Below are 18,309 nucleotides of genomic sequence, written 5' to 3'. Positions count from 1 at the left end.
ATCTATTGCAAAGCCTTGAGGCCTAGAAAATGCACAGTTTCTGCAGCATAGAGGCAATGAACAGTGGATTTTGTTGTGCTCATACTCTTGATAATGGGATGAAAGGGTGATCTTTGAACATAAAAAATTAAAAACACGTCAACAATGTGTCATGCTGCTGCAGAGCAACATCTGACAGCAACGGGAACATTAACACGTTTTAGAGTGTGGAGAGTTGAGTAGTTACTAACTCAAGATGATCACACATTTTTCTGACAAAATCAACCTGAAGTTGAGAAATAGTAACACAAAAAGCTCTTTAACTTAAATATTCATTTCACTCGAGTTATTTTTTAATGCTGCATCAGTGCCTCTCTATAAACCAAAGGAATCTGAGAGCTACATATCATGTGGAGTCATGCTGAGCGATGATTTGTTAGAGGAAAGCTCCCTCTAGTGTAGGAAGAACTACACACACACACACACACACATTGCTTAATAACAAGACACTGCTAGAACTGTTGACATTTTTATTTCGATTTTTCATTTTGTACTTGCATGGGTAAACCAACAATGTATATACACATTTGTCCTTTTGGAGAAATAATTAAAAAAAACATTAAAAGTGCATACATGATAACAAAAGAGAAATAAATTAACATGGAAGACACAGTCTAATGAACTACTGAATGTCAAAACAATTTTCTTAAAAAATACAACAAGAAATAAGAAAAATACAGAGGCAAAAGAGTCATGATTGTGGTACAACAAGAACTACAGCAAACAGCATGAATACATATAAAAAATGTAATGTTTTATGATACATTGAAAAAATCATAATTAAGGACAAATGTCGAGGGGAGATGTGCGATGCATTCAGCACAAGTGTTCTTTGTTAGCTTAAAAAAGGTTAAAATTAGACATTCATTCAGTACACAGCTCCTTGGTTTCATCCCAAGAAAACACAAACTGTCGATTACAATTTGCTCTGCTTAAGGCTTCTGAAAACGTTCAGTATTATATGTCTGTAGAGTTTACAACCGTCATTTATCTGACCTAAAAATAAAGCAGATAAAACAATATAAGTTATTCTGAGGGCTTTAATACTAAGGAAGAGACAGCATTGCTGTCGTCCTACAGTATTCGCAGAATCTGAATCTGTGGCTCAATTGAAGGATGTCGGTATTTCAGTTTGAGTGGTTATTGCGACTGATTCAGCGGTAAAATTACACAAAAATGTAGCATAAAATGTCCCTAAGTGGAACTTTTTACATAACTCAATGCAGGAATCTTACTTAACTTCTGCTTTATGTATTTCAACATCAGAAATAATAGTGGCGCTGCTTTAATGCATGTTCAGATCTGGTTTATTTGCTGATAAACTGCTTGTTTTAAACACAAAAATAATAAATCACCTCATGATTGCAATGATTGACGTGACATTAATACTATAAAAAGTATTAACTGAACATGTTAATGTCATTGTTCATAACATACTGCAATATAAAACTACAAATGTACTATCTTTATTGCATTTAGCTATATATATATATTTGAGTTGCATTTATATTAGAGACTGGCCACATCTTTGATGCAGCTGACAACATTTGGACAGGGGTTCATACACTGTTATCGCTGAATCAATGGAAGGCTATTTCACAATACATACATACATGAGGCTAGTTAGTCACCACATATTGATCATCGCATCCATAGTGTTGTCTCTGCTGGTGTACAACAGTAATTATTTTACATCTTGTCAACATAAAAAAAGACCGTAAGCTACCCGCTCGGTAGGAGCACCCAGAGAGCACAGATCAGCAGAATTACAAAATAAAATACTGCGTAAAAATATATAAACATTAAAATGGGTAAAGAAATGATGGCATTATATAGATGTGGAATCTTTTTAAAAACTGTACAGATGAGATATTCTGTCATTTACAATTTCTAAATATTGGAATGGTGTGCAAATAAAGCGATGGAATATACCGGCCATGCTCTGCGCTCTACTTTACACAGCTGCAGACTCTTGCATAGTTAATGAAATACATGCATTAGTGTTTTCATGCAATACTGCATTCCTTTATGTTTCGCAACTCTGTACATTGACAACAAATTGAAGAAACACAATATCTGCAGCAGGGAATATGAGATGAAAATCAGCTCGGTAAAGATGTCGAGTCTTGTTTCAGCACGTGTTTAGATTGATTTGAGATACTTAAATAACTCGGGTGATGTGCAGTACTTGTCTGGGTCTTCAATGGCTTTTTGAGCTCTTGAGAGTCAGCCATGTTACATCATTTGGTAAATCAAACTGTTCTTAGTCTGAATGATGATTATCGGATTATTGCTCTACTACTACGAGTAAAATAAAACCACAGCAACAAAAAGCTGTTTTTTTCTGGATTGGAAGCAACTCATAACAACATTTCATGTGTGACTTTATGACAAATAGTTCCTGTGACATAACGGACCCAAGTGATACTGTGGACATGGGATTGTTCCCTCGAACAAAGATAGGTGGGAAACCAAGGGAACAGGCTGCAGCAATTAGGTATAGTTTGGTCGGGCCCCTATTTAAATATTACAAGCAATATACAGTATGACTGTCGAGTGACGGAAAGGACAAAGTGTAATGATCCAGCTCTAATAATGCACCATACTTAATTACAGACTTTAAAACAGGCAAACAAAACGGTGAAAGCCAGAATGACGTTAAAGTGTCCTGCTTTGATCCAAAGTGCCATGCACAGGTTCCTGATAGATTACAATGTTAAGTAGAAAAGAGCAGCTACAGGAAGTCCAGCACAGTGATCAGCAGTATGTCACCTCCATGGCCCAGGACAGTTTGAACACAGTAGTATTTGTGTTTCTAAGGACCAGATAGTATTCTGAACAGATCAAATTCAATAATGATGGGGATATTTTTAGGTAAAATGTCATATATAAAGCTATTACATCTGCCAAATGTGCTTTGATTGTGTTTTGAGTTGTTGCTAGTTTTGTAGTGTTCAACTTGCATTAGGGTTAATTTACAGCTAATTCTGATATCATGAGAAATCCAAAAAACAATGCTCTCAAACTCTAACCCCTGACCAATATTAATGTCCCAACATTTTAGAGGCAGTCTCATCAAGGCTACTGCTTTTCACCGGGCCATTTAAATAACATACATGCCTATTCAAACTGAGAGGTATTCCCTCTGAAACCATCTGAGAACCAATGTAAACCTTTTAGGTGCTACAGAGAAAAGTTGAGAGAAATATGTAGATCTATAGGTAAACTCTTAAATGTTCAAAGTATAACTTACTAATGGTTGGATTTTAATGGCATAACCACATTCACTTGTTTAAAACATACACTATGCTGGTGTCTAATGTATGGATATTGCGTTTGCATGTTGGGTAATGCTGCTATGAGAGTTCAAAAGCATCATGGCAGCTGCTGTTTCAATCACTTGTACTGCAATAGAAATGTACCATGCAGTGTCTGATAGTTGAGAGAATTCCACCTAAATATATGTATTTGAACCTCTCAGCGCCAATAGAAATGAAATTGCTCATTATGGATATTCTGGTGAAGAAAAATAGGACATTCTCCAATGAGGTACCACAGGTTATGATAAGTGCTGCCACAGGTTTCTGGCTCACTGTAGTGTGTGTTGTCACAGTTCTAAACATTAGCATTTTTTTTTTTAAAAGATGCTCTTTAAGAAACATCAGAGCCAGAGGAGCATTGGTCTGCTACAGCACCGGGTGGAGTAAAGTGACCCCTGAACATCGAGATGAATGAACCTTCACCATTCAACACTACGTTACGATATGTCTTAAAAATCATACGAACATATTCAAACCCTAAGTACATTAAGAGAGTGTGTGTGTTTGTGTGTGTATAGAACTGTATTAAGTAAAAGGAAACTACCTTTCTATACAAAGTGCGAACAATACAACATTCCTACTCAGTGATGCATACAGTAGACTGCTATGTTGCCATGGCTACACTTGTTTCCATGTACATATTTGAAAGGCGCTTATTTATCTTGCTCATGGAAAGGGAAGAAACGGGTTATTATATACTATATACTTTATCAATAGCTGTACATTTATATACTTTTTAAAGGGTTTCATTCCAAAACACGCCGTCCCTTTGAGGAGTTAACTCCGATACGTTTGATAAAATACATTTCTATCAGAAAAAGTATTAAAGAAAAATAAAGTTTCAAAATATTGGAAGACTTGTTTTGAAAGTTTGTACCTTTTCTCAATCTTACATCTTTTTTCCATGTGTGGTCCGGGGCCTGCCATCACCTCTGAATTCATAGATCATTTCACGGTTCATAATGTAAAAAGTTTTGAGTTATTTTCTATCATGGAACGTGGAATTACTTATTAGTACCAACATTCTTTTTCCTTTTGTTAGCTTTCATCAGCTTAACACAATTAATAAGAATTACTGGAAATGCTTATTCACTATTATTTGGGAATGAAACCTTTGTGTGTGTGTGTGTGTGTGTGTGAGAGAGCATCACTCTTTTTTGTCCAGAGGTGATTTCTGATGTTATTCTTCTGTATTAAATGCTTAGAAATCAGAGCGGATGAGGTTTAAGCATCAACAGCCGTCATGTTTCCATCTGAATCTAAAGGACGTTACTCTACAGGACAACATATGCAACGTTGGTGCATACAAGGCGAAACATTTTGAACTTTGTCGGCAGGATTTTTTGCAAGCAAACTAAACGTAATGTTTGCAGTGTTTCAAAAATATGTTTTGGTCTGAAGGGAATATAATTGGATTTCAACGTTCCAAAAGACAGCTGTCATAAGCCTCCAGTACAATCACACAGGTAGTGCTGTACAGCTGAATGGCATGCTCATGTACCTGCCGAGCCAGAAAACATCTGGCAGATTGTCTCACTCGCATCACAACCCTAACAAAAAGTGGATGTACACTGCCTTAAAACGAGAACTGGTGGCATGCAGATGATGTACAGTGCTTTCTTTTTTTCCTTACAGCTGACTGCCGATACTCAAACCTCAAAGCCAGTATCTGATGCCAGAGTGCAGGAGCAATAACATCAGAAAAGTGTCTCTTAACAAATACACGCAGTGCTCAGTTTAACTCAGGCACAAAGAAAATAGCTGCATCGTGTTCATTTTAAAACTACGGATGTATCATTGAGGCCTCTTTGTTGTACGTGCAGGAGATTGCATGCTTGACGACAGCTTGCGGGAAGATGCCATCCTTTCCAGAGGTTTCTTTCCGTTAGAGGGAGACTTGAGACTTATTTCAGAAGTGGAAGACTTGGACTTGCCAACGTTCAATAGAGAGCGACTGAGAGAGCTGGGGGGCCTGGAAGACTCTTTTGTTTCTGACTTTTTCTCACCTCCCTTATTCTCTGTAGGCGTCTGTGGAGACTTAGCGCCGCCCGTCTTTCCCGCGTCACCGCCGCCGTCCTTAGCTTGTCCGTTCTGCTTGCACGTTCTCTCTGAGGCCTTCTTAGCGAGCAGGGTGCTTTTCCCCAAATCAGCCGACCGGCGGCTTTCCCTTTGTCGGAGGGCGCTCCTTAAGAACGACAGGCCTTTTTCCTCGGATTTGCTACCGCGCTGCAGGTCTCTGGCGGATACGCTGGGCGAGCGCAGGCTGGTGACGGAAGAGCTGCTGCTGGAACTCCGCACAGATTTCCTCTCGGGCCGATTGCTTTCCCCACTCTTAGAGAACGAGGAGCGGCTTGCCAGGCTGTCTCGGAGACTGTCCACCAGAGGACTGGTGTGCATTGAATCCCTGCTGAAGCTCCTCTCTACCAGCCTTTTCCGGCTACACATGGAGCTGCTCTCTGTGAGGGCGGAATTCTTCATTGCAGTTGGAGAGGGAGAAGCGGACGACTGAGGCGTGGAGCGGACTGATGGCTTACGCTGTGGTGTGAGAGGTTGAGTCGCCACCTTCGTTTTGGAGGGAGTCCCACAGGGCGTCGAGGTGCTTTTCTTGGCGCTTACACTCTTTTCTTTAGTATTGCTTGCCTTTTTGCCTTTCACAGGAGTGCTGGAAGACGTCTCAGCGGCGGTGGTCTTATTGGTTGAGCACAAACGCTTCTTGGAGGTTTTCTCTTGCTCCACTTTGCTGGAAGTCTTCATGGAGCCGGTGTTTTCTGCCTTTGAGGTGAATCCCCCGATACTGCTCTTACGTTTCTGCTCTTTGGAGGGAGTAGCTTGGGCGGGAAGAATGTTTTGGTCTATAGCTGAAATCTGGTTGTTGTTTTCAGTTGCTTCGCTTTTGGTGCTCTTCTTCTCCACTGGAGTGGGAGCCCTGCAGTACATCATGTCGATGAACCTCTTGTTGTTGTCCTGGTCGGTGAAGTTGCTCTCCATCATAGAAAGGGGAGTCCTGCTGCCGAAGTAGCGCTCGTGTCTGCTGTAGCTGCCAAAACAGGACGTGGAGACTTTGTCATCACACGCCTCTCCGATCCTCTCTAGAGGGGGGGAACATCGCGAGTCGAGAGAGAAACGGGAGGGCGAGCTGGATCTCATTTGCAGCTTCGCAGCCAGAGACCAGGAAGGCTTCACCCCGCTATCGCTGAAGGCTAAAGGGCTAGCGATGGAAGACCTGGAGGACAGGCTCTGACGCTGAATGCTCCGCACAAAGGGGCGGACAGAGAATCCCCCTAAAATCAAAATAGCAGGGTTGAAAAATGCTCAACTGGACTTCCAATACTGATAAAAAACACTCAATTAATCCAACTTACAACACCATTTGTATACGAGTACATTATTTGGATGCACTTTGAATACTGTGTTCTGAGAAAGATGTAGTTCAATTTCAGTTTGCCTGGCCATCTTTTTCTGGAGACTTTGCTGAGCCTGTATTCTAGAGGATTAAACTGAGCCTGCATTTATATTAACCACACTCAGCAGCAAAAGCCAGCATCTTTATTTTTCCACTGAATGAAGCTCAGACAATTATGACACATTTTGAGTCACGTTTTGCTTTTTCCTGCAATATTCCTCCTTTCATACCAAACAGTACCAGTATGTCCTGACTCTAAAGAGGATTTATAAAATAAATACAGCTTTGGATTCTAACAGAAATATTCTCAGTGGAAGGAGTATTGGACTCATTACAGAGTTTTTGTGTTGCTCATTTCAAGGTGGAGGACACAGACTTTGAAAGCAAAGCGGTCTCTTTCAACCTGTTTCCTATAACTGATATTTTGCCACCAGCAATCTGTATTACATTGGATTTTGGTTCCTGAATTAAAAAAAATCCAGTTTCATCTGGTGGGTGGATGGACGTGGTTTTGCTTCTACAACGATTACAATGTGTGCGTTTGTTAGAACTTGTTGTTAAATATGTGTCAGGAGACAGGTTGCAATCTGACACTTGCCAAATCGAAGATATAAAAAACATTGATACAAAAAAAACATTAGCATTGTCTCACCATCATCTTCATTGCGTTCCACGGGGAATTCCACAGACTCAGCCAGTGATGCCAGAGAGGTGCGTCTGGACGAGGCTCCGGAGGCCAGGCTTGCCGGCCGACTGCCAGGTAACCTGTTGATCCAGTGATCACACAGGGAGGAGCTGGTGGAGCCTGAGGAAACAAGAGAAGAAAACTATAGTTAGTTTAAAATTTCAGGGCCACAAAAGGCATATTTTGGTGTTATTTTCCAAATATAAAAAGTTAATTATACAGTCTGACGTGTGTAGTACATATATGCAAATACAAATCATAGTATGGTATGGCATTATTTCAATTTGTTTACATTGGTTAATTGGTACCTTCTGTCAAAATGGTGTTTCTGTGGTATACCTTTAGCGGCTTTATTCATGCAAATATTGCAATAAAACAGTTTCCACCTTTCGTTGTTAAAACCTTGTTTTTACGTTTGCTTCTTCCCCGCTTATTAAGGACTTGCAGGTGTAAGAAAACTGTGAGCCCTAGTTATTTTTCACTCAAGCTGGAGAAATTCAATACCAACAACATGTGTGTGATGTATGAATGTTGCTTTCTTTGCTGCAGACGTGGAATCTTTATGCTGCACAAAAAAAATCTAGACTGATCTTGGCTGATCAGCTAAAAACTGACCCATTTTTGACTCTCCATTTGGAGCGTTTTAACCAAACACAGCAGATATCAGATAGGCAGTAGGAAGTACAAACTGACCAGCAACAGAGCTGTTGGCCGACCAGGATGGAATGACAGTCCTCCGCTGGTAGAACAGTATGTAGGCCGTCTGCTGACACACGTCATCATCAGGTACTGGGGAAACCTCGCTGTCATCAAAGCAGTACCACTGACCATCAACGGAGTTCTTACAGTGCGCTGTGAGGGAAGACGGGGGTTAGAACTGTCCAGTCCTCACACCCGACTGTGAACTGGAGCAGGGGATTATTGCGTTACCTGTGTAGTGGCCTCCATGCATGTTCCCGTGGTGGTTGCACACAGCGTACAGGTCGTACAGGTAGTCATCGGGGTTTCTGCCCAGGCCATATGGGCGTCTCCATGGTGACCAATGGGAAGGTAAACTCCAGCTGCTCTGGCTCCTCTTCACCACGTGAGGTGCCATGTCCATGCCCATGAGCGGGAACTTCACCATGTTCTGCATCTTCACCCGCCGGTCCCCCTCCTGAAACAGGCAGGTAAACACATCAGCATTTAAAGCTTACTTATGGTTTCATTAAAAATATAAAGTAGCTACTCGAGTGAGGTATTTGGAATGTTAGCCAGCTCTTTCCTTACATTTACGATTAATTTAGTAAACACTACAAAGGATGAAGGCTTCAGAAAATAAATCTTTTTAGAAACACACCACACAAGTCGGACTTAATATTTAAAATGTTTTTAAAATTGGTGCCAACATGATATCGGCATTTCAGGAGCAATTTCAAAACCTTTTTTGATCTTAATGGTGTCTAAACACGAGCATCCCTCAGCAACTTTGCCTTAATATTTCTGTTTCAAATTAGGAAATATCTGGTCAAATAATAAGTATCCAAGAATTCTATTTATACAAGATATCTGATCACATTTTTGGAACAATCCCTGCGACCAAAACATATAGAAATTTGATACCGAGCACTAAAATCCAAAAATTGAGATAGAACTAAAAAGAACATTTAAAATATAAACAAGAGTGATTCCATTGTTGATTCTCAGAAAGTAGATCTGGATTCTTGTCTGTTCCTTAGAGCTGTAATACCTGTCTGAACCTCTTGAGATGCAGTATGAGCACATCCGGCAGCGTCCACAGGCTGAGCTTAATGCGACCCTGCTGCAGCTGCTTGCAGTGGGGACAGCGCCAGGCATCATCTGGGGCGAGCTGAAACACACACACACATGCACACACCCATCAGGGACAAGCTGCAACCACACTGCTTATAAAATAGGTCTCACACGGGATAAAGCCCGGAGTTTTTCCCCTTATTCTCCTCCAGAGCAATCTTAGGCAAGTCAAACCACACTGTATTTGTAGGCCAGTGCTCAGTTTATTCCAAACATAGCATTAGAAGTCAAATACACAGAAAAACCACACAGTGAAAGGCTTTAGGAACTTTAGCAGAGGGGAGGAGACACATGCGAGACTATACTTCAAAGTATACTCACCACTGACATGTGCCAGGGCAAATCCAGGATTTATTTTTCCAATGTTAAACTACTGACAGTGCAGTAATGAACTGTGTGTGAGGCTGAAATGTTACCTGCTCCTCCTTGGTGTAGAGCTGTAGGCATTGAGCGAGGCTGCAGGCCTGCGGCTGATGGTGCTGTTCCCGGTGCAGATACACACTCTCAGCATCAGGGATATACTCCTCCTCTGTGTGTCCGAACAGACTGCAGGGAAAGGAAGCACAGGCCAATCATTCAGCAGAGTCACGAGAGGGAGCAAGATCTGCGTCAACATTCTGGACTGCAGTTAGATTGTTAAATATCTCAAGACAGCTGATCTAATTGCTTAGCGCGTTACAGTAATGAAGTGTGTCCTTTTTATTTTATATCTGGCATTACATACATAAGAAAAGCTTGCTGAAAGTTTTGGATTTGGAGCAGCATTACAAAGCTCTGATAAACCACTACATAAACATGAATCACATACAGGTTTAAGAATATTCATTTAATGTCCTGCGGGGATTTTCCTCCACATGTTTGCCAAAGCATGTTTCTTTAGTGCCAGCCTGAAAGATGAGAATCTACAAGACTAATGATCAAGATGTGGCTTTCATTTGACCAGCAAAGGGGGTGTGGTGTGTGTGTGCGTTTGTGTGTTAACCGCACATTGTAATTAGCTTAAGTGAGGAAACTAGAGCAGACCTGTTGTTGATTGTGTGGGTGGAACTACAGTCTCTGGTGTTTACTTGTGGTTTAAAACCACAATCATTTCAAATTAAGCTCATTTGTTTGCTCAGATGTTGGCTAACCTGTACTGCGAAAACTGTACTCTTTACTGACACGTGCTGTTAGTGGTGTGTGAGCATGCTTATTTATGGTTGTTTGACAAGCAGATGAGCGGTTACATCATGGTGAGAGAAAGGTGGGGCCTTAAAATACATACAGGTCATAAATTGTGGTCAAATAGATGATACTATGGTCTATACTATCTCAATTGTGCGTTCTAAATAATACATTACAAGGAAAAACTACTATGTCTGCCTGTTAAAGGGGACCTATTATGCTCATTTTCAGCTTCATATTTGTATTTTGTGCCTCTTCTGTGACATGATGCTTCCATTTTCAAAAAGGTCTTTATTTTTCTCATACTGCCTGTGCTGCAGCACCTCTTTTCACCCTCTGTCTGAAACCAGAGCCCAGTCTGATCTGATTGGATAGCTGGCTGGCCCGGTTTTGATTGGTCAACCGCTTAGAGCTGTCCCGTCGCTTAACCTATCACATGCAACGCGTTGGAGCACAAGCCAATAGAAGTGTGAGTGTAACATATAGATGTCATTATGTTTTGGAAATAAACAAAAGAGTCCAATATAGGCGTTTCAGGCAGGAGGGGGGAGTGTGTGGGAGAAAAACTCCCTCTGGAGGGCACTTTGGGTTTTTAGCCTTTGTAGACCATTTACATGCACACAAACCTATATAACACTACAGGTAAGGGGAAAAAACCAAAAAGCAGAACAGAGAATTTAACTAATGCTACATGGCAAGTCATTAAAAGGAATGGTTTAACATATTTCAAATCACACTATGGTTTAATAAGGGAGAATGTGCAGCGAGGCGGTCATTATGGGGAAAAAAACACCTGACGGGGGGATCACGGAGCCTGGCGAGAAGAGGGATCTTGATCAGCCAGAAGGGTGTTCTTTTCCCCATAATGACCAACTCACTGCACATTATCCCGCTTATTACACGGCCAGATACTAAACAAACTAGCAACTCGACTCCTAACATTAATTGAAATGATTTTATCAACTCAAAAATGATCGTATTTCTTAAAGAAAAATAAATCTCCGTTCCACGGCAGCACTGATTGATGTTTCCTGTAACTGTTCAAGTCTGTTCACAGTTTCTGATCCACTAACAAGTCCTTAAACACTGCAGAGCCAATCCCGTGTTCCTGTTAGTGTTTACTTCCTGTCTGCCTTCTTCCGGTGATTTATCTGACGTCCAGCGCTCCGTTTTTTAACCTCTTCTCCTTTCTCTCTCTTGATCCTCCTTAGCAACGGTCATTATAGTGCTTTACAGCAGAAAGTACTACTCTATTAATAACCTGTCACATGTTCTGAATTGACCAATCAGAATAGAGTATTCAACTCAGCCGTTTAAGTGTATTTAGTGTATGCAGTCTAGCTTTGTGAAATCCAATATTTGGTTGGTGACGACAACAGCAAACAAATTTCAACACCTGTCTCCTTTTCATTCTGTGCAGAACAAACAGTAGGTGAAAACAAACAGAGCACAGAACATATTCAGATGTTTCACTCACTAGTCCTTGGTCTCTTTGTCCCACTCTACCACAATCTTCACATGTGGGGGCCCCCCTTGTCCACAGGACTTGTATGCTCTGAAGTGAAAACAATAAGAGTTAAAAACACTTGAAGTCATTTAGGAAATTGACATTACAAATGGGTTTAGTTTTTTTTAAACTGTACTGTATTGTGAATCATTTTTCTGTCATGTGCCATACATGTCTAATCCACATGCATAACATCATTTGCAGTTTGAACATGGGTTCTTTTAGAAGGAGGGTAGGTTAATCTAATCTGGTGAATTAAATCATGTAGTTACTCTCAAAGAGAACATACGAGTTAAAAGATGAAATATATTTCTGTGGTTATATTAGAAATGTGTGATGATGGCATATAGAGACACACCAAAGTAGGTATTGATCAGCTGCGGTCATACCAGAAGCAACCTTTTCACTTTGATTCATGCACCGCTATTGAGCAAGAAGCTGTGACTTTTTTTATTGAAGCAATCTGATGTTGGCAAAAAGTCAAACATGGTAAACAGGAATTTTAACAAACAAGTCAAAATTGTGTTCGGGCTTGTCACAAAAGCAGGTTTATAAAAAGTCCCATTTAAGTTTCAAAGTGAGAGGTTTTTAAATGTCTTATTCTGTCAGTTACATGATGTAAAAGCAGAAAATCTCCATATCTGAGAGGCAGAAAACAACATTGCATGTCTGTGCATGTCTGCCCGGTAACATTACAAGTTCTACCTCTACAGCAGGAACGCCAGGGAAACTAATTATAATGTCAGTAGGCATTTCAAGATGTCAAAACGTTGAAATCACAAATGGGAAAACTAACCATTATATGCAGTTTCACACACCTGTTAGGCAGAACCCAGATGTTGGAATATAAAGCAGCAGAACTGACCTTTCCACAGTGGGGTGACACAGTGGTCGCTCATCTTGAGGAAGGAGGTAAGTGATGCCGACAACGCCAACCACCCGGAGACTGAAAGGTCCGACCTATACACACATACACATCACTGTTGGCTTAATAACCAGATGTAAATCAGACAACTTCAGGGATTGCCATTAATTCCTAAAAATGATGTCTCATTTTCCCTGATTACCATCTTTATGGAGGCTGATATTTCATATTCAACTTTTCAACAGCTTGCCGTGTGAAGCATGAATTCATTTACAGTGCATTTAATATAAAGACAAACATATTCTTCCTGTTCCTACCTGGATGAAGACACCAGGCCTCAGAAGATGTCTCATTTTCTCCAGGATCTCTTTCTGTAGAGTGTCCCAGGTCACAGTGCGCTCCATGTACAGTACAAAAGGCAGTCCGAACCTGAAGCAACATAAAGTGCGTAGCTTTTAGCTGCAATAATTTCCTCGACAAAGGTTTGTACAACACTAACACACCATTTACCCATCGCTGCCATTCTTGGAAAATACCAATTAAGACTGGGAATGTCTTAGGGCTGCAAAATAAATTGTTTTTTTAACCAACATGTCATTTTCTTAGATTTGTTTTTAATTTAAAATGCAACTTGTTGTATTTAAGAAGTATACAGAAAGCAGCAGAAAGGTGAGGCGAGTACACGTTAACAGTTTAATCAGAAGTAATATTTTAATTGTAATACTGCACAACCTTTGTGCATATACTCTCCATGCCAGGCAGCCCTGAATTTGTGTTATAACATTTATAGTTGACAAGAAAATGCAAAAAAAAACACATTTCAGGAGTATTGTGATTGTACCTCTTTCCTTGGTGTCCCGTACACGCCCTGTTACACACCATGAGGATTATTTTCTCTGGCCCCAGGTTTTTATTTGGTGATGCAGTTAAAGGTGTCATGGCTCCTTGCATGAACGACGGAGTCCTGCTCATTTCTGTCCCATACTTTAGGTTATTATGATTCAGGTTTGCCAGAAGACTTCCTGTGAAACATAAAAAACAAGTCTTGGTAAATCCCTTTTAGTTCATTTAAAGTGAAAAAAAACGGAATAATGGCAGAGATATGAAGTGTGATTTACCTCTTTTTGTGCGTATGTTTTCCAGTTTGAAGGTCTCGGGTGTCTCAAAGGCAAATATTGAATCGCTCTCTTGAATGATGTCGAGATCATCGTCGTCATCACAAAACGAACGATGAAAACCGTCATAGTACATTTCAGTCAAAACAAACTGAAAGAGAATTTAAAGGAAATTAGTGTTCATTCTTGAGGGGTTTTTTTACAAAAAAATAGCCATCAGAAAATACCTCCTTATCTTGCTTCACCCTTTATTTACTCCTGTAGCATTTTCATACTGCCAGATTTAATCAATATTAGCACTCAGGTTTCACAGCCGTAGGGATGACTGTGTTTAAGAATATCTTTCTCTGTGTATTGATTACGTCACATGAAAAAGTGCTTTATGACAAACTACTGTTCAGAGGCAGAGCTGTGTAGAAACAGTTAGCTTCCATTGTGTGACCGTAACATATAGTCCCACTGTGTCTGGCCCTGAGCTGATAAGAGACAGGAATAGCACCTGGTCCATGGGGATCTTGGTCTCACGTGACACAGCCTCTCTGAGGCGGTACACCGTGCTGTTGAGGGGAACGGCGACTCCGATCCTCATGCAGTGAGAGTACTTCCCCTGGTACACCACCGTCACATACAAGGGCCTGGCAAACAACACAAATAAACATTATACTCTGTAACGTACTACGGTAGCAAGCGTCTGCAGCTTTAAACCAATGTTGACATTAAATATACAAAACGTTAGCTTATTTTCCCCGTTTGTTTTTCTGTTCTGAATACACACCTAAAATGAACACTCTGTTTTGAAAGTGCAAACTTCTCCCACACCTGTTTGCTGCTCCACCTGCACCCTCAACCCCCCACACAGCCCTAACTCACCAAGTTACATTCCTTCTATGGAACCACACATACTAATATTTGCTTCAGGTTCTCGTGTATGGTATGATCACATTCAAGTCTTTTTTGAAAACCTTATAGAGAAAGGTTTTCTTGGGCTATGTAATGTGGATTTTGGTATCAACCAGTATTAAGGAGTTATGAACATGTGAGGACCTGTCAACTGAGCGCATCACGCCTCGTGAAAGTAACTCACCGTGTGTGGGGCAGCGGGATCGGTAAGGAGATGCAGAGGAAGGGATCAAACGTATTGCTCTGCTTTTGGCAATGTGGGCAAGTTAAGGATGATCTGTCGGGACAAAACGTAAACCCTAAATACAGCAGAAAGATAGTGTGGCCTTATGGAGAAAACGTGTTTTACTAGGTGTAAAGCCTACCTGTACTGAGCCTGAAACAGTTCTTGCACAAAGGACCCAGCAGACAGGGGAGGAGAGGGCCCCTCCAAGCTTTCATCGTCTTCTTCTATAGGTGGCTGGGCCAAAAAACAAACAGGTATTACTAGTCAGTGAAAAATAATAGAACTGTATCAGGGTTAAAAAGGTAGTTTAAATGCAGGTCATTTATTCTGTTGTTATCAACTAGCTAATGGAAATCAAGGGGAAACAAGACCAGGCAGGTCTAGCTTAGCAGGACTGTGAAAGCAGCTCATCTCTCAGTGTGACCAGAAAAATATAAACACACTCTTATCGTGCAAAACCGTCTTTCAATAACAACTGGAATAACTATAATCAACTTGCTGGTCCCAAGGGCTGTATGGCACAGAAATAAGGAGGAATGTGCCACAGGCAATCACTGTTTTTCAATTTAACACCACACTATGCCTGTAAAAAAAAAAAAAGCCACAAAGTCTTCTAAACTTACCTTAATAGCAGGCCTGATGTTAGGGTTCACTGTGTTTAGGTCCTCGTGCACTCTGTCCAGCAGCCACAGCAGGAACTCCTGGGCATCGTGCTGAGAATTCCCCTTAAACTGGATGGCATTTTTCGACACAGCATTCTGCAACAAACAGCATGGTCCGGTGATTACGATGTGTGCGAGGTAAAACCACAAGCACTGTTTATCCTGAAGTAAACTTAAATATGGTAGATATGAGGTTCTAATAATGCAGAACATGTATTGCATTGACAGCATTCAGTGGTGTAAAGTAACCAAGTAGATTTACTCAAGTAGCCTACTGTTCTTCAGTACAATTCTGAGGTATTACTTGAGTATTTCCATTTTATGCTACTTTGTAATTGTACTCCACCACAATTTAGAGGTAAATATTGTGCCTTTACTGCACTAGATTTATGTAGTAGCTTTAGTTATTTTGCAGATCTTGAACAATATTTCTATAAACACTTTAATAAGACTTTAGTTACATTGATACTGCTTGATAAACACCTTAATACAGAAATGATTACAATGATAAGAGATATTTCATATGATTCTGAAATGGGCCAATCTGCATAGGAAGTACTTTTACTTGTGGTACTTTAAGTATATTTTGATGACATTACTTTAGTACGTTTTACATTTTGAATGCAGGATATTTACTTGTAACAGAGTATTCCTACACTCTGGTAGTTCTATTTGTACTTAAGCACAGGATCTGAGTACTTATTCCAAGTCTGGCAGTATGCATTGGCAAAGTACTTACTCTACAGAAGGGGCAAAAGTAATGAATTCACCTTGAAATCCCTGCTATGCTGCGGGGTGTATTCAAAGGTCCACAGAGCCCGCATGAGTCCTGACAGCTGCTCCGTCACCTCTCCTTTGGCCAGGCGACCCTTCTTGGGCAGAAGTAAGCCATTTGTCTTTGGTTTGTCCTCCTCTTGATCATCGCCTTTGTAGTGCTCCAGAACCAGGTACTCGGCAAAGAGTTCAGTGTTGCTGAGACACTGCAGGATGGCATTCATGAAGCAGGTATTCCCGTGGTTTTTCAGACCTGACACTCCAGGAACTCTGTCTCCACACAACAAACCCGCGAGGTCACCATCTTCCATGGGCACATCCTTACATCCAACTTTAAAAGTGGAGAACCCCCCGTCATCTTTGTCATCTTCAGCTTGCACTTCAGATCCAAAGTGTGATAAGGCGGTGAGAGTCCTGATGAATCTGCCCATGAAGCTGCCCACAGAGCGCACCGAGCCTCGCCGGAACAGCTTCTTGCTGAAGCTCGACTTCTTGTCCTTGGTTGCCGCTTTGCAAGACATGATTTCTCTTTCACTGGCTTTACAACTCAGACGGATGTGCTGTGAAAAATTAGAGCCATGTCACTGGCTGCTATCTGCTGCTCCATCTCGAAACGTGCAGACAGCACTAGCTGCTGGCAGCGTTAGGGGTTAGCTGACCTTAGCTGGTAATATCATTTCAATCCATGATTTTTTCAAAAGCATGCAGCCGTAACTTAACCGTTCAATCTGTCAAATACCGTTGACATATCGTGCACTGCAACTGTACCTAAAAGACTGGCAAAAGTAAATTACATAATGACTTAAAGGTGTATCATAAACATTGCTAAGGTCTGTTGTTGATGTCTGAAACTTGCTCCGGAGTTACCTTCTTGTTGCGGTTCACTGCCCCGCAGCAATGAATCAACATCGGTTATGCTGTGAGCGATTGCTTAGCTAATTAGCTAACGCTAACGCTAGCTACAATAACAACAAGAGCAGCAGAAACGGTAACAGTCCTTTTCCGCCAAGATGTTCAGGTCCAACAGGAACTGATATTCCGCCATACTCAGCTGGTCACTGCAGCTCAAGTAAGGAGAGTGTCCTAAATGTGGTGAACCTCACATTTGTCACATATTTGGAGGCACATTCGGGCTAAGCTACAGAAACCCCAAGCAGAATCCTTTTAGATTTTCTTCTTCTGCTTGTTTGTGTTGGCAGCCGGTGAGCTGGTTTACCTCTGCAGAAGCGCCACCTGCTGGGCTGGAGTAAGAGCAGCAGCATTGCATTACATTATCTTTAGTCAAGTAAATAGACCACCCCATCCATTTGATTTACCAATAATTAAAATGTACATTAAGATACATGATAAAAATGGAGGTGAATAGGCTGAAACCTAACTTATGTATTACTTTGAAACTTCTGTAGTTGATATATGTGTTGTTGTAATACATTCGTTTAATTACATGTTTAAAAAGACAAATGAAAATGTATCTTTCTTATATATTATGAACAGCATGAGCAACAAATGTAAGAATTAAGACATTTGTCCCACTGCTCTTTGTCAGTTCACTCTTCTTCCTGAGGGAGGCACAATGAGTCTAAAGATTGAGTCCTTCTTTGCTGTTATTAGAGAAAGTGTGTGACATTTTTATCGCCATGCTAGAGATGTTTGTGTGGAGTCTGTATTAATTTGTATGAATTTAAGAGAGTTTCACGGCAGTGAAGCATTATTACGTTCCCATGTTTGTTAAGTGGATTTAAAATGGAAAACAACATTGCTTACTTAATGGCAGGGTGAGAACGTTTGAATAAAAAGAGTCCTTTTGAGGAGACAGAATTTAGTTGGGTGGAGCAGT

The 18,309-nt window shown here is 40.8% G+C and overlaps 1 protein-coding gene across 1 annotated transcript; it reads right to left on the bottom strand.

Moving 5' to 3' along the window:
• Window positions 1-495: 495 nt before the first annotated feature.
• Window positions 496-17,631, bottom strand: usp31 (ubiquitin specific peptidase 31). Its single transcript, XM_063904967.1, has 16 exons — window positions 16,469-17,631; window positions 15,660-15,794; window positions 15,176-15,270; window positions 14,995-15,087; window positions 14,410-14,545; window positions 13,914-14,061; window positions 13,637-13,817; window positions 13,113-13,224; window positions 12,796-12,890; window positions 11,901-11,978; window positions 9,676-9,805; window positions 9,177-9,296; window positions 8,378-8,603; window positions 8,141-8,299; window positions 7,415-7,567; window positions 496-6,640 (listed from the first exon to the last, which is right to left on the bottom strand). Exons 1-16 carry the CDS (start codon window positions 16,991-16,993, stop codon window positions 5,154-5,156), a joined length of 3,873 nt encoding a protein of 1,290 aa, XP_063761037.1. The 5' UTR covers window positions 16,994-17,631; the 3' UTR covers window positions 496-5,153.
• Window positions 17,632-18,309: the final 678 nt, after the last annotated feature.

The sequence above is a fragment of the Eleginops maclovinus genome, chromosome 16 (genome assembly GCF_036324505.1).
Source record: "Eleginops maclovinus isolate JMC-PN-2008 ecotype Puerto Natales chromosome 16, JC_Emac_rtc_rv5, whole genome shotgun sequence".
Lineage (NCBI taxonomy): Eukaryota > Metazoa > Chordata > Actinopteri > Perciformes > Eleginopidae > Eleginops > Eleginops maclovinus.
The sequence above is the reverse complement of the archived record's forward strand: the minus strand, read 5'-3'. Positions and strand labels throughout refer to the sequence as shown.

Coding starts and splice junctions, on each gene's coding strand:
- usp31 (XM_063904967.1), bottom strand. CDS start 16,993: ATGTCTTGCAAAGCGGCAACCAAGGACAAGAAGTCGAGCTTCAGCAAG. Junction 9,297..9,675: donor TCTACACCAAGGAGGAGCAG/GTAACATTTCAG, acceptor TGTGTGTTTCAG/CTCGCCCCAGATGATGCCTG. Junction 6,641..7,414: donor GGAACGCAATGAAGATGATG/GTGAGACAATGC, acceptor TTTTGATTTTAG/GGGGATTCTCTGTCCGCCCC.